This window comes from Anser anser (assembly GCF_964211835.1).
Source record: "Anser anser genome assembly, chromosome: 31".
NCBI lineage: Eukaryota > Metazoa > Chordata > Aves > Anseriformes > Anatidae > Anser > Anser anser.
Window position 1 is genome coordinate 1,362,448 of NC_139752.1, and position 16,281 is coordinate 1,378,728.

Sequence of the window (16,281 nt, forward strand, 5' to 3'; positions counted from 1 at the left end):
TCTTGGTTCTCTTCCTGTCACTGGGAGCCGCTGAATAAGAGTCTGGCCCTATCATCTTGACACCCTCCCTTTAAGATATTGATTTATTAGGATATTGATATCCTCTTCCCCAGGCTAAACAGGCCCAGTTCTCTCAGCCTCTCCTCATATGACAGATGCTCTAGTGCTCTCATCTTAGTAGCCCTCCACTGAACTCTCTGCAGGAGCTCCAGGTCTCTCTTGTACTGGGGAGCCCAGAACTGGACCCAGTATTCCAGAGGTAGCCTCACCAGGGCTGAGTTGACGGGCAGGATAACTTCTCTGGATCTGCTGGCAACAGCAAGCCTAACTCTTCCTAATGCACCCCAGGATACCATTGGCCTTCTTGGCCACAAGGACACATTGTGGGCTCATAGTTAACCCGTTGCCCACCAGGGCTCCCAGGTCCATCCCAGAGCTGCTTTCCAGCAGATCAACCCAGGACATTCCATCAGAGGAACCCGCTGAGTTCCAGAGCTGTTTTCCAGCAAGTCAACCCCCATGCATCGTGCATGCATTTGTACTGGGTCTGGCAGTGTTGGAGCTAACTTTCCCTGCAGCTGCCCATACACTGCTGTGCTCTGCACTTGTAGCTAGAAGTGTCACACCAATGCTTTATTTATTGCTGAGCAATACTGGCACAGCATCAAGATTCCCTCCAGCCCCCCAAAGCCAGAAGGCTGGGGGTGGGCAAGAGGTGGGGAGGGGACATCACCAGGGCAGCTGACCTAAACTGACCGAAGGGATATTCCATACCATATGATGTCATACTCAGCAATAAAATCTGGAAAAGGGGGCGGAAGAGGGGGAACTCTCGTTATGAAAACATCTTGTGAAAACGTGATACTTCCACAATACTGCTATGCATATTGAGGCTCTGCTTCCAAAGACATGGCTGAGCATCTCTCCTTGATGGGAAGTAGAGAATAATTGTTTTCTCTCTCTCTTTTCTCCTGTGTGGCCTTTGCTTGTTTGTTGTTGTTGTTGTTTTCCTTTTTCTTTTCCCTTTAATTAACTTATCCTCAACCTGTGAGCGCTTTTCTTTCCCATCATACTTTCTCCCTGCCCTCCCTTTGAGGAGGAAGAGTTGAGAGAGTTGTCACCACAGCCCTTTTTGGTGACCAACATGTGACTCAAAGGATTAAGATAACAATAGATTTGACCAGAGCACTTTAGAGGGAATTTACAATTATCATATTTAACCAGGAGCTGTTGTTCATGATATTGACCAGTTTGCTGTTAATATTGTTCTGTGTTTATCCTGTCTTATATGAACTGTGCCACTTTCTCTCTTTTGCTACTTATTAAATCTGAGAGCCTGTTAAAGGCTGTGTTTTGTTGTTGTTGTTGTTATGGTGGTGGTGGTTTATTTATTTATTCAGTTCACTGTGCTTTAAAGCACTGGTCTTGAGCCTGATCCAGTATCCAGGCCCTGCATTACTATCAGCTCTGTACTTCAGGAACCACCTTTTGGAGAATATTAACAACTGCACTCTTTTTTTTACCTCTGGAATCAATTTGTGGAGAATATAAGGTATGGTACCTCTTCCTCCTTATCCTATGGGCTAATCACAATAGCTTTTGAATATTTTGACTGTCCTTGCGTAACCAACATGTTCCTATTTCTAAGTCTCCAGAATATGTTTCTGTTTTTTCCTAAAGTTAAACAATTATTTAAGAATACCACCCAGGAATCTGCCCCAAGGCAGTGTGGTGGTGGGTGGCAAGGAGAATATGGGCAGGTACCTGTCATAGAATCATAGAATGGTTTGGGTTGGAAAGGACCTTAAAGATCATCTAATTCCAAACCCTCTGCCATTGGCATGGACACCTGCCACTAGACAAGGTTACTCAAAGCCCCATCCAACCTAGCCTTAAACACTTCCAGGGATGGGACATCCACAACTTGTGTCATGGCTATCTATTTGAGCTTCACCAGTGAACAAGTGTGGAATCCCCCCAAAATGAAAGAATGTTTTAAAAAAAGTATTCCCTGACCTCAGCAACGCCAGAGAGTTACAGCTTGCTGCACTGTGCTGGGATCTGGTCTGCGCCTACCTAACAATAGCAAACACTATTCAGCACCTTCAGGGGGAGGAGGAAGTCTCTGAATCTGATGGCCAGATAACAGAGTAGCAAAACCAAAAGACCAATGGATGGTATTAGTCACCCCTATAGTCAAGATGAAACAATGGAAGAGGAAGTCAGTTCATTTAGTAAGGGAAGAAGCTTCTCCTAAAAGGCTCTGGGAGGGAGAAGTGGAAGGGGCAGGCTGCTCTAAAGCAGGGCCATCACAAAAACAGGAGGAAAAACAGACAGAAAGAGCCTCTGAAGGCAACCCCTGTCAGGCGTGAAGGAAAAGTATCCCTTCAAGTAAGATGTTGTATGTCAGCCAGGCAAGTGGACCACCATGGAGAGAGGTATGCAGTACCTGAGGCAATTAGCTGTGATGGAGGTGATTTATAGTAACCTAGACAATGAACAGATATCCAAAGATCCAGATGAAGATCCAAAGATCCCCCCTTTGAGGCAGGGACTGGCATGGTGCTTAGCACCACCTGAGCATCTAAAGTTCAGCACCAGACTTGGAAGGTGATGCAAAAGGGGGAAGGAAAAGCAGGATCTGCCCCATCTTGCTGTTCAAGGGTGGGAGATAGCTGTCCCGACCCAAAGCATGCAGCTCATGGCTCGCTGCTCCTCTCCTGGCTGCAGCCAAGAGATTAGCTGGGCCCTGTAAAAGAGGGTGCAAGTCCTCAGCACGAAGGCTCTGGATCTGCAGTGTTGTTTCATGAGCCTTGGACTAGACTATTTTTTTTTAGAGGAAAGACAGGTCAGATGCCTGGTGTGCAGGGCACAAGACAATTTTTGCAGCAGCACTTGATTCCTCCAAGCCACCACTCACTCTCCATGGCATTGTTTCTCTGTATTTTATTTTCTTTTTAATGGAGGGGACAAATTCATTCTCATCACGCTGCATTGTTTCTATTTAGTTTTTATTTATGTTCCCCTCCCCTTTTCTCTTTGCTGTCTGCTTTTAGACATTTTCTGATACTTTGTGAGGCTGTCCCAGTCCTAAAGGAAGCTCTTCTGCCCACTGCCAGCAGGACCAGGAGGACAGATGACAGGAGCAAACTCTTTCAGAACCAGGAAAGCTTTACCCCAGGCAGGATCCCGGTCCTGGTTCCACCTCTTGCCCAGAACAACAAGTTTGTCCAGGCCAAATCAGGTACAAGGAGGGAAGCAGCTGTTTCAAGGCATGTTCTATAACATCTCTGTAATAATATATCTGGGACTATATTTCTATGACCTTCCTCCTCTCCCCACCTGACATCAAATGACCAGAGTCCATACCTCTGCATGTATGGATTCCTGCATGCTATAAAAATTCGCCTGCCTCCTGTTCTCTCTCTCAAGCTAAAACCTCCGGGTAAGGAATTTTCATCTCTACCCCCTACAAGTCTTTAGGGGATCCAGCAGGCAAGATCTTCCTCTAGTGGCTCTTCTGATGTTACCTTTTGTTCTGCCAGCACGTGGTTTCCTTGCTTGCTTGTTCCGGGGGGGTTGTGCTACCTCCTTAACTAGAGCACTTGACTTTCTTTGTTCTATAAAATAGCTTTTGTTCAGGATCTGCCTGCAAATGAAGGCCCATTTTACAGCCAGCTGCTGGTCCTCCCTCAGGCATGGTCATCATTTCCACCAGCTTAGGCACTGGGCTCATTCAGTGCTCTTCTTAAATGGCTTAGGGGAAGAAAATACTCTGGAACAAGAAAAAGCTCACAGCTCATGGGTTGAGACAGGGGCAGGGAGATCACTTACCAACATAAGCTCCTCAGTACACTGCAGTTTAGAAAAAAGGTGACATGAAAGTGAGGAATCCCAGAGAATATTTTACGCAGTGATAAACAGAATAAGGATGGGAAGAGGGGATTGGATCTGCCCAACAGCCATCGTTGGATGCCCACACTAGGGACAGGGTTTCTCTCTCTCTGCTCTCAGCCAAGTTTCGGGGGAGGGAGTTTGATCTGCAGGAGGGTTTGAAGATGAGTTTGCCACAGGGCTCTTCCTCTGCTCAAGGTATCTGTAAGGCTCTCTTCTGTGTGGATCTAGAATTGGGGGACCAGGTTCGAGCTCTGGCAGAAGCTCGACCCACACTCAGGGCACTACTACGGCTTGTCTCCTTTGTGGACGCGCTTGTGGGATATAAGTTCAGAACTGCTTTTGAAGCCCTTTGCACAGTCAGGGCACTTGTAGGGTCTCTCTCCTGTGTGGATGCGCTGGTGGATAATAACCTCGGACCCGCTTTTGAAGCTCTTGTCACAATCAGGGCACTTGTAGGGTCTCTCTCCTGTGTGGATCCGTTTGTGCAACTTGAGTACAGAACTCCTTTTGAAGCTCTTCTCACAATCAGGGCACTTGTAGGGTCTCTCTCCTGTGTGGATCAGTTTGTGCAACTTGAGTACAGAACTCCTTTTGAAGCTCTTCTCACAATCAGGGCACTTGTAGGGTCTCTCTCCTGTGTGGATCCGTTTGTGGAAATTGAGTACAGAACTACTTTTGAAGCTCTTCTCACACTCAGGGCACTTGTAGGGTCTCTCTCCTGTGTGGATCCGTTTGTGCGAATTGAGTACAGAACTCCTTTTGTAGCTCTTGTCACAATCAGGGCACTTGTAGGGTCTCTCTCCTGTGTGGATCCGTTTGTGCGAATTGAGTACAGAACTCCTTTTGAAGCCCTTCTCACAAACAGGACACTTGTAGGGTCTCTCTCCTGTGTGGATCCGTTTGTGGAAATTGAGTACAGAACTGCTTTTGAAGCTCTTCTCACAATCAGGGCACTTGTAGGGTCTCTCTCCTGTGTGGATGCGCTGGTGTTTAATCAAGTCAGAAGTGCTTTTGAAGCTCTTCCCACACTCAGGGCACTTGTAGGGTCTCTCTCCTGTGTGGATCCGTTTGTGCAACTCGAGTACAGAACTGCTTTTGAAGCTCTTCTCACAATCAGGGCACTTGTAGGGTCTCCCTGCTGTGTGGGTCAGTTTGTGCACAAGGAGATGAGAACTGCTTCTGAAGCTCTTCCCGCACTCGGGGCACTTGTAGGGCTTCTCGCCTGTGTGAAAGTGCTGGTGGTAGATGAGATCTGCTCTTCTTCTGTAGCTCTTCTCACACTGTGAGCACTTGTAGGGTCTCTCTCCTGTGTGAAAGCGGTGATGGTAGGCGAGATCTGAACTGCTTCTGAAGCTCTTCTCACACTGTGAGCACTTGTAGGGTCTCTCTCCTGTGTGAGAGCGCTGGTGGTAGGCGAAATCTGAACTGCATTTGAAGCTCTTCTCACACTGTGAGCACTTGTGAGGTCTCTCTCCTGTGTGAGAGCGCTGGTGGTTAGTGAGGTTAGAGTTTCTTCTGAAGCTCTTACCACACTCAGGGCACTTGTAGGGTCTCTCTTCTGTGTGGATCCGTTTGTGCAACTTGAGTACAGAACTGCTTTTGAAACTCTTCTCACAGTCAGGGCACTTGTAGGGTCTCTCTTCGGTGTGATTCCGTTTGTGCAAATTGAGTACAGAACTCCTTTGAAAGCTCTTCTCACAAACAGGGCACTTGTAGGGTCTCTCTCCTGAGTGGATGCGCTGGTGCTTAATCAAGTCAGAAGTGCTTCTGAAGCTCTTCCCACACTCAGGGCACTGGTAGGGTCTCTCTCCTGTGTGGATCCGTTTGTGCAACTCGAGTACAGAACTGCTTTTGAAGCTCTTCTCACAATCAGGGCACTTGTAGGGTCTCTCTGCTGTGTGGGTCAGTTTGTGTACAAGGAGTTGAGAACTGCTTCTGAAGCTCTTCCCACACTCAGGGCACTTGTAGGGCTTCTCGCCTGTGTGAAAGTGCTGGTGGTAGGTAAGATCTGCTCTTCTTCTGAAGCTCTTCTCACACTGTGAGCACTTGTAAGGTCTCTCTCCTGTGTGAAAGCGGTGATGGTAGATGAGTTCAGAGCTGCTTCTGAAGCTCTTCTCACACTGTGAGCACTTGTAGGGTCTCTCTCCTGTGTGAAAGCGCTGGTGGTAGGTGAGCTGTGAACTGCATTTGAAGCTCTTCTCACACTGTGAGCACTTGTAAGGTCTCTCTCCTGTGTGAGAGCGGTGGTGGTAAGTGAGGTTAGAGTTTCTTCTGAAGCTCTTCCCACACTCAGGGCACTTGTAGGGTCTCTCTCCTGTGTGGATGCGCTGGTGCTTAACGAGATGGGAATGACTTTTAAAGATTCTTCCACACTCATCACATTGGTTCTCCATTTTCTTCTGGCAGCCTTGCTTCTTTGTCAGTTCTTTAGGCTCTTTTTGACCTTTGCTGCCACCTAGGGGATTCCTTGCTCGATTTCCTGGGTGGGTTTTCAGTGGCTTCTTGAGATGCTTTCCATGCTCCAGGCCCTTTTGGACGCCCCTCCTGATTTTTCCCACAGAGTCACCATTCAACTGCCTTTGGGCCATGCCACTTTTCTGAAGAGTCTCCTTTGCTTTTGGGATCCTGTCACCTGCTGGATGACAGAGGAAATCCAGAACCAGCCCATAGTGCCCATAATATGGCCCAGGCAGAGATCTCTGATCCTCTCATCGTGGCTTTTGCCAACCCCAATCTCCTCCTTTCCTCCACCACCTCACCTGCGCTGAGGTCTCCTGTCACATCCTCCACGCCATGCAGATCTGGGATCCAGGGATCTTCCCCTTCTTCAAGCTGAGAGATCACCACGGGTTTGGGGGACGGAAGTAATCCTTAAATGACATAAACAGAGGAGATGAGAGCATTTGGAGGGCCACTAAGATGATCAGAGGGCTGGAGCACCTCTCCTATGCATAAAGGTGGCGGAAACTGGGCTTGTTTAGCTTGAAGAAGAGAAGGCTCCAGGGAGACCTCATTGCGGCCTTCCAGTAGCTGAAGGCAGTGTATAAACGGGGGGGGGAACGCCTGTTTACATGTGTTGCTAGTGATAGGACAAGGGGGGATGGTTTTAAACTAAGACAGGGGAGATTTAGGTTGGAAATTACGAGAAAGGTTTTCACTCAGAGGGTGGTGAGGCACTGGAACACGTTGCCCAGGGAGGTTGTGGATGCCCCATCCCTGGAGGCATTCAAGGCCAGGCTTGATGCGACTCTGGGCAGCCTGCTCTAGTGGTTGGCAACCCTGCCCAGAGCAGGGGGGTTGAAACTAGATGATCTTTAAGGTCCTTTTCAACACAGGCCATTCTGTGACCCTATGATTTCCATGGGTTTGACACAGCTGCTAAGTGTCCACGTGTACTATGTTATCACTCCCTTCTTGTAAAGCCACATTTATGGCCCAGCATCATTCAAGCCAACAACATAGACTAGCTTCATTTGAAGACAGCAAGGCTTTTCCGTCTCTGAAATTACTGCAGGGACTTATTTATTTTCCTTATTTTTTACCTACTTGCTCAATGCAGTTGACTTCAAGAAGCTTTAGGGGAAAACTGAGGAAGGCAATGCTGAGAAGGAAGATTTACATGCAACCACCAAGAAAAGCTCTTTTATACGTATGTACATATAACTATCAATATAATATATATATAGTTATATATATATTATATATAATATATATAGTTATATATATTATTATATTATATTATTACATATTCTAATAAACAGCATAATTATATATATTATATTATTGTATCATTATATCATTATCTATATATGTCATATAACTATAAATATATTATATATATAGTTATATATATATTATATATAATATATAGTTATATATATTACTATATTATATTATTACATATTCTAATAAACAGCATAATTATATATATTATATTATTGTATCATTAGATCATTATATATATATGTTATAGTGGATAACACACTAATGCCTTCTTAAATTCATGCTTATCCTCTTTGTGTGTGCTTTTAGGTTTTTTTTATTTATTATTTTATAATTCTGTATGCAGTTAATAATTGCATTGTGTTTATTATATGTCCTGCTCACAGAGGCTTCTTGTACACCGCCAAGGCTGCCCTAATGAGGAGAAAAGGAAGCAAAGCCCTCACCCAGTGAAGTTACGGACGCGTACGTCTCCAGCATCACGTCCCGGTAGAGCGCTCGCTGTGCAGGATCCAGCAGCTCCCACTCCTCCCTGCTGAAATACACGGCCACCTCCACGAAGGTCACGGGTTCCTGCAAGCAAAGAGGCTCCATGTAGAAGCAGCCTGTTGATGACAGAAGCTCCAGTCCCAGTGGCTTCTCTGTGCCCAGCACACAAATGCTGGCTGAGGGCATCTCATCTTCCCCCTGCATTCACATCCCTTCCCCCCTGGCGTCTCCTGGCTGCTTCTCCAAGCCCCTACCTCAGCTGGATGTGCCATGGCCATTTCCTGCCCTCCTGCAGGCTGCAACAATCACAGGTGAAAGGTAGATGTCAAACTGGAACCTGCTGGGACAAGAGAAATGGCACGGTAGGTTTAGGGGAATACAGCAGTCCCTGTCCCTGTCCCTCCCCAGCCCTAGTCCAGCTGCAGGCCATTGCTTGGGGGTAAAAGCCATCTGGGCCGCAGATTTAAGAAAGGAAAAAACTGCTGCACATCAGCAGTAGTCACAGAGGAGTGAGAAAACGAGATGAAAACAACCCTGCAGACACTAAGGTCAGTGAAGAAAGAGGAAGGAGGTGCTCCAGGCACCAGGACAGAATTTCCCTTGAAGCCTGCGGCCAGGACCATGGTGTTATAAATGACTGAGTCCCAAATAGGATTGCAATCAAAGTTTACAATTTATTAAACGAATAAAAAGAAAGAAGCTCTCATAACCAACAAAAAATTCAAGCCTGTCTTCGTTTCCTAGCTTTATTTCAACTAGTGGACCTGCTAGGGTAGATGCCGCAGGTCCCCGTCATTCCTGACTGTTGTACGTTTGTCCTGCAGCCTAAGACAATTTCTTTCTGATATCAGGGGCCAATTGCCCTAGAAAGAGGCTAGCCAATTGCCTCTGTTTGTTTTCTGAAGCCAGGTCCATTTTTTTTTTTCATTGAGTTTCAAAGTTGGTCCAAAAATTCAAAAATTCCATAGGGTTTTCTTTTGGACCTTGTTGGAACAGATTCTCAATTCCCAATTTAACCAGATTTTGGTATTTACATAATTTCCGGGGTGACTAGAGTCTCAGTGGGGACATTGGTCAGAGGAATGCAATCGTTGAAAGTTCCCTGAGCAGTCCCATTGGCAATCTGAGCTCACACATGAACTCAGGTTGTTTTAAGAGTTAGCTGCTTTTCTGTTTCCATGACAACTCTCTCCGGGACCCATCATGGTCCCTCCGCCCCAGAGGGCTCACACCGTGATTTTGAGATCTCAGCCTGGGGTTGAGGCAGAACTATTAGCATTCCTACATCCTCTTTCCCTGCCAATTCAGCTTCAAACAGCTCTGTTAAATACTACATGCCACACAGCCTTTTACACCTTCAACAACCCTTTTAACACTTCCTTTATCTTTCTCCAGCCTGTATTTTTCTAATGCCAACACCAAAGGCTCAGTCAGGGGCCAACTTAATTCCATACCTTTTCCCTCCAAGATGCTGAAACAACACACCAGTATACAACATTTCATCCTATTTTCCTTCTCTCCTCAAAAACAACATTAATTGCAAGACACTGTTATAGTCGATTGATCCATAAAGTGGCCATTTAGTTTATACAGTGGCCACAATTGATTGCAATACTTAGTGGAAATCCTCTTGCTTTCTGTGCCCCCATTTCTAACAATATCCTTCCAATGTGCCAATATGCACCCCAGGAGGCTTTCTTTAGAACGTCTCTGTTTTGGATATTGCCCATTTCCTTGATTTCCCATTCCCTTTTATTTATTTATATTAGTTACTGTCCCTTGTTTCAATTTCCATGCAAACCTTTTTATTGCAGGTTTTTACTATCTTTTCCTAATCTTCTTCCGAAATGTCCCAGTTCTCTGGGATTAAACTCCACATACAAACTTCACTATTTCAGATTATTAATGAGCCCCGTTCCAATCATAAATCCACAGGACTTCGGAAAAACACCTGAAGCACTCAGCCTTCCGTCTTCTAGACAAACAATACCACCTTTTCCACAAAATTTACATTTCAACAAGGCCGAATTTCAAGCCGAATGCTAATTTTTCTCATGCACTTTGTTAGTAAGCCTACACAAAACAAGGAATCACTCCTGTGTATCCGTCAAGAGGGGGGTTTAAAAGGTATTGAGGCCTAAATAAATTCACTCTCCCCCTTCTTACCAAATTCCCAGGGCTCAGGCCCAAACCACCAAAGAAGTGACTACCGCTTTGATAATCAGTCAGCCCCCATCCCCGCATACTTGGGAAACTGACCAAACACCAGCAGGAATATACCCTTCCTAAACTGTTACTTAGATAATGCTCCCACCTTCCTCCTTGTCACACTCAAAACATTTAAGAACAAAATAGGATTACAAGATGCACCACCGGGGGTGGATTGTTAAGATATAGAGTTGGTAGGTTATCCAATGACTCCCATTCATCATCTTTTTCTTTTTCCGTTTTTTTTTTTTCTTCTTCAAACTTCTCGTCTGCTTTTAGTGTAAATATTGAGGCTAGAAAAGGACGTGAAGTCCTGATCCATAATCCTGCATAATCACTTTCCTCCTGGCTAAAAGGTTCCTTTGAATTAACATGTATATTTAAGGCCTGGCAAATCCAGCCTTCAAAGGATCCAAAAAACGGGCCAAAAGACATGTTGTCTTAAAGGCTCCTTTGGGCATTCTATCATACTGTGATAAATTAGCCGGGTGTTTGTTCATTGTCTTTAAAAGGAATTCAGAGAATCTGCTGAGAAGATAAGGTTTTGCAATTTATGACCTTGTTAAGGGGGAAGACTAAGCAAGTAGATAGTGGGGAGGGGGTGTTGGATAAACATCCTTGGTAAAACAAAGACTCTGTGAAATACTGTTTCCCGCTTCACTACCCTCCCCCTTGAACACGAGCACAACGCATGATCATTGAAAGAAAAACAACGACCCCCAACAAGGAACTGCGCAGCTTCAGAAGGTTCAACAACTCCTGACAAGCCGAAACTTGGATGCTATAAAACGGCGACACTGAAAAGGGAAAGTTGCGTGCTGTGGTGGAGCGGAGACTCCCCAGCCGCCCAGCGCTGTTTTGTTTGTGCCTGCCTGCTTACTTAATTAATAAAATATTTCTGATAGACCAAGAAATTTGTATGGTCTCACTTATAACAAATTAATACTGGATCATTTTTAAAATACTTTTTCCTTTTCTGGGGCCCCTATCGTTCCAATTTCTAATCATTATCCCTCATGGACTTTCTGGTGGTATTGTTGATAATAGAAGATGAAATATACAATATTGCTTAATATGTGTTACATTTGCAATGTACTGTTCCGGGGCTGCGCTTGGAAGATACAAAGTGTATGTGCAAGCATAGCATGAGAAAATGCACTGATTCATGATGAAGAGTGAGGAGGACTAAAAGAACGCCAAAATTTGCAAGACATCTAGATAACAGGGGCCTCTCGGACCCCGGGAACTGAATCAAACCAACCTTGCGGTTTGGACTGAGACCAAGGGCTCAGAGAGCATGCGTAAGAAGAAAAGGTTAAAAAGTTCAACTCTGATGAAGACATCTTACTTCATCCCGACGACCACCCGGACAACCACCAGAGAGTAATACGCAAGCACAGAAGGACTGATAAGATAATTAGCATACGAAGCGGGGCTAGGCGGAGCTAGGAAATGAATATGCATAGATGTGTTGTGAAACTTAACGCATATGTAATATTTTAGGAGATAAAAGAGAACTGAGTGAACAAATCGGATGAAGTTAGATTTGGGCAGGCATGCCCCTAACTTCCGGCGCCTAATAAAAGCACCTTCATATAATCACTTCGTGGATTATGTGTCTTTGTGAATGCTAACAGTATGTCTGGTAATTTGCTCCCTTTTCTCTGGTCCCGGGTCTTTGATTTTGTCTGACCCATCTAGGAATTTTACTGTGGCAATTCCTACAGCCCTTGGTTGCCTTAGTGAGAGTGTCTTGCAGGGGGTTTAGGACCTATCACCCACCCACGAATCCTATAGGAATCGCTTCGGTCCTTCACCAGCCAAGTCCCTCGTAGGAGATTGGAACCGCGGTTAGAAGACCTCCGCAGTCGCTTCGGAACTAAGTTCCGTCTCAGTCACACTCTCACACACACACAGGCAAGCAAATCCCACCCAACCGAACGGTATACGCCTTAAATACTTACGACTCCGTCATCTTTGTTCGGATCTTCGCGCGCAGAATTATGGGCAAAATATAGTGCTGCAGCCGGCAAAGGGAGCTCATAAAAAAATCTAAATCTTTGCTTGCCCTTATTCAGGTTCAAGATGGTGTTAGTCCCGACCCGACACAAACAGGAGTCACCAAATGGGGGGGCACCCCTCCTAGATCAAGTCAGAATTCAGGAATCAAGACCATCCCGGACGAGCCCACAATTGTTATAAATGTCTGAGTCCAAAATAGGATTGCAATCAAAGTTTACAATTTATTAAACGAATAAGTTTAATTATTCGTTTATTAAACGATGTAAGCAAACAGCGCTGGGTGCGCCGGGAGTCTGCTCCACCAAGACGCACACCCCTTACGTCAGGTGCTGTTTTTTATGGTCCTAGGCTAATACATATTCATTACTACTTCTGGAAGAGGCAGGGTTATTATAATTGGTTTCCGGAATCCGAAACCATCACAGGGGCGCCTGCTATCAGTCTCTGGTGGTCTCTCGGGGGTCGCTCATGCTAAAGGCTCGCAATTTTCCTCCCAAGCTTTGTCCTTCACTTGTCCTTCACCTTCCCCTTCCTCCTCATTTGGCAGTCTCTGGGCCAGATGTCAGAGACTAGCCCAACATCCCGTGCAATAGTCAGCAGTTTTCTCTGAAAGCCCCTTTGTTTTCTTATCCCCTAGATCCGGGCCTCAATGTTAACCCTTCAAATCCTCCACTGACACGAATTGCAGGACCTTTCCTTACAATGGTGAAGCAGGCTGTCCTGCTGCAGCCCACGATGTGGCAGAGTGGATCAGCTCTCTAAACTGCAGCCCACTGAGGAGCTCATGCTGGGGCAGGCGGATGTGGCCTAAGAGGGGGCTGCAACCCACGGAGAGCTGCCCTTTGCCCCGTCGCGTTTGACTGTGATATTTATCGGTAAGTGATCTCCCCTGTCCCTGTCTCAACCCACGAGCTGTGAGGTTGTTCTTGTTTCAGAGTATTTTCTTCCTCTGACCCATTCAAGAGGAGCACTGAGTCCAGTGCCTAAGCTGGTGGAAATGCTGACCATGCCTGAGGGAGGACCAGCAGCTGCCTGTAAAATGGGCCTTCATTTGCAGGCAGATCCTGAACAGCAGCCTTGGGAAGCATTTGCAGAAAAAAGAAAGCCAAGTCCTGTAGTTAAGGAGTAGCACAAGCCCCAGAACAAACAAGCAAGGAAACCATGTGCTGGCAGAACAAAAGGTAACATCAGAAGAGCCACTAGAGGAAGATCTTGCCTGCTGGATCCCCTAAAGACATGTAGGGGGTGGAGAGGAAAATTCCTTACCCGGAGGTTTTAGCTTGAGACAGAGAACAGGAGGCAGGCAAATATTTATAGCATGCAGGAATCCATACATGCAAAGGATTCATTTAATGTCAGGTGTGTGTGTGCCTCTTAGAAATATAGTCCCAGATATATTATTAGAGATTCAACAGGTCAGCAAAGCATGCTGATAGTCCCTGCTCGCTTCTTTATTTTCCCAGCTCCAACCCCTTCCTGCGCCCCCTCAGAAACCTCACAAACAGAGTCTAATCCAAAGCTCAGGAAACAACACTGCAGATCCGGAGCCTTCCTGCTGAGGACTTGCACCCTCTTTTACAGGGCCCAGCTAATCTCTTGGCTGCAGCCAGGAGAGGAGCAGCGAGCAATGAGCTGCATGCTTTGGGTCGGGACAGCTATCTCCCACCCTTGAACACCAAGATGGGGCAGATCCTGCTTTTCCTTTCCCCTTTTGCATCACCTTCCAAGTCTGGTGCTGAACTTTAGATGCTCAGGTGGTGCTAAGCACCATGCCAGTCCCTGTCTCAAAGGGGGAATCATGTGGAAAAGGAAAAACCCTGCCTCTTCTCTGCACAAGCAATGAAGAGGACCTACCTCGAGTCCACTATAGGCTGCTCCCACCCTCGTTGCAGGCAGCCAGGCTCCTCTGAGTCGTGTAGGCTGGAGGATGCAAGTGTCCTGAGGCTGGACCCAGCTGCAGGATGGCCGTGGTGCACCTCCTGCAACCAAGACGCTGCCTGGGTGGCGTCCAGACAGGCTCTCACTTGCCTTACAGGGCGCCCCTCCGAGGGCTGCTGGTGGGCGGGGAGCTGTGAGCTGCACCAAAGGCTTTTCCCCCCACTGAGCACCCTGGGAGAGCCCAGACTCTCAGGCTCTTCCTGTGGGGGGGCATTTCCATGCCCTGGGACTCTGTTTGCACCCCGCCCAAGGTACCTGACCCCTCATCAGCTCTGTTGGAGGAGCTCTGGGCTGCAGCTCAGCCTTGGCCATGGCTCCTCCTGATGTGCAGCATGGCTTCCTGGCCCCGAACCAGAATGTGTTGTGAAGCTGCGGCACAGAAAATCAAAGAGGTCGGTTAGGGATTGACCTCGGCCTTCTCGGTTGGCTGCCCCAGAGCATGCCACTATGTGAGGAAAGGGTTAAGCGCTCTGCCCTGCTCAGCCTTCCCTGCTGTGCACGGAAAGAGTTAACTCTCCTAGAAGCAGGCCACTGATGGCTTTGTCTCTGCCCAGAGCTGCAAGCAAAGGCCTGAGCACTTTGCTGGGATGTAGTAGGGGCAACAACCCACTAGGTGACACAAGACCCCAGGTCCTGTTCTGAGATAACTTCTACCCTGGAGAAGAGCAAGATCTCAGGGGACATCAACATACGACTGCAGGCAAGCCAAGGCCCTGCTCCTGCCCTGCTGTGCCTGGCAATGAGGGAAGGCATTGCCAGGGTCAGGATGGGTTTAATGGTGTGACTGGGGGTGTTTGCACCGCCCTGTGCTGCAAGCTGTATATGAGCTGCTGCTAATTGCTCTCTTCCTGTCCTTTCCCTGGCGGAGGAGGGGGTCTCATGGTCATAACTAAACTTCAGAACAACTTTGTAAATCTGTCCTTGGGGGCTGTTTCATCCTTTGTCAAAAAACATCCGGAGACCATGCTCCTGAGGCGCATGGGCACGAGTGGTTCTGCAGCCACACTACCTGTGCAAACAATTGCATTGTTTTAAGGTTTCTGGTTGCAATGATGGCACTTCTCCTGGGAGCAATCAGCAACCAAACACAAAGCTGCATCTCTGTGGGTGCACTCACACAGGACTACGGCACTCGGCATATATCTGCTGTCAAGACTGGATCTAGAAAGTAGTCTAAAAAGATGGGCTTAAGCCTGCTGAGAGGAAAACACCAGTGTACGCTGATGTGAGATGAAGAAGCTAGCAGAAATCTCTGCAAATGATGATCAGAAGTTCAGAATCTTCAGCAGTAGCCCTTCTTGGCTGATGCCTTCACTGCGGGCCAGCAGGGTGAGAACATGCAGGCCCTTTATAGAGCTGTTCTATATTGCCAGCCAGCTTAACAGCACCACTTTGCAAAGATGGGTCTGTTCTCTTCTCCTCTGTACCTTCTGTCTTTCCACCCCACAGGGTGAGAGCAACCCCCGCTCATGGGTGGTGGTGGATGCCTCAAAGGAATGAGGCGTGAGGCTGGTATAACTGGTGACTACTTATTATGTCAGCAGCATTTTGCAGTCCGTATTACCAGGAAGTAGATGCTGCGAGGGAGGGAGGAGCGTGAGAAAACCAACACGGTCACAACCAGCTTCACTGAGGAGAGATCATAATCATAGAACAGCTTGGGTTGGAAGGGACCTTAAAGAGTATTGAATTCCAAGCCTCCTGCTATGGGCAGGGACAATTTCCACTAGATCGGATTGCTCAGAGCCCCACGCAACCTGGCCTTGAACACCTCCAGGGATGGGGCATCCACAACTTCTCTGGGCAACGCGTGTCAGTGCCTCACCGCCCTCATAGGATTTTTTTCCTTATATCTAATCTCAACCTACCCTCTTTAAGTTTAGTCATTCTTCCTGGTCTTATCAATACCCTCCCTAATGAAGTGTCTCTCTCCTGCTTTCTTGTAGGCCCACTTTTCGTACCGGAAGGCTGCAATGAGGTCTCCCTGGAGCCTTCTCTTCTCCA

At 47.0% G+C, this 16,281-nt stretch overlaps 1 protein-coding gene across 5 annotated transcripts; it reads right to left on the reverse strand.

The window, feature by feature from the left end:
* Positions 1-121: 121 nt before the first annotated feature.
* On the reverse strand, positions 122-16,269 carry LOC310888205 (uncharacterized protein). Of its 5 annotated transcripts, none has more exons than XM_083814699.1 (5): positions 14,194-16,269; positions 8,364-8,446; positions 8,067-8,193; positions 6,657-6,767; positions 122-6,532 (listed from the first exon to the last, which is right to left on the reverse strand). In XM_083814699.1, exons 2-5 carry the CDS (start codon positions 8,385-8,387, stop codon positions 4,182-4,184), a joined length of 2,613 nt encoding a protein of 870 aa, XP_083670825.1. In that variant the 5' UTR covers positions 8,388-8,446; positions 14,194-16,269; the 3' UTR covers positions 122-4,181. The 5 variants fall into 5 exon arrangements, with proteins under 5 accessions (XP_083670825.1, XP_083670826.1, XP_083670824.1 ...); XM_083814700.1 differs by having other exon boundaries at positions 8,364-8,449; XM_083814698.1 differs by lacking the exon at positions 14,194-16,269 and adding an exon at positions 12,282-12,652.
* Positions 16,270-16,281: the final 12 nt, after the last annotated feature.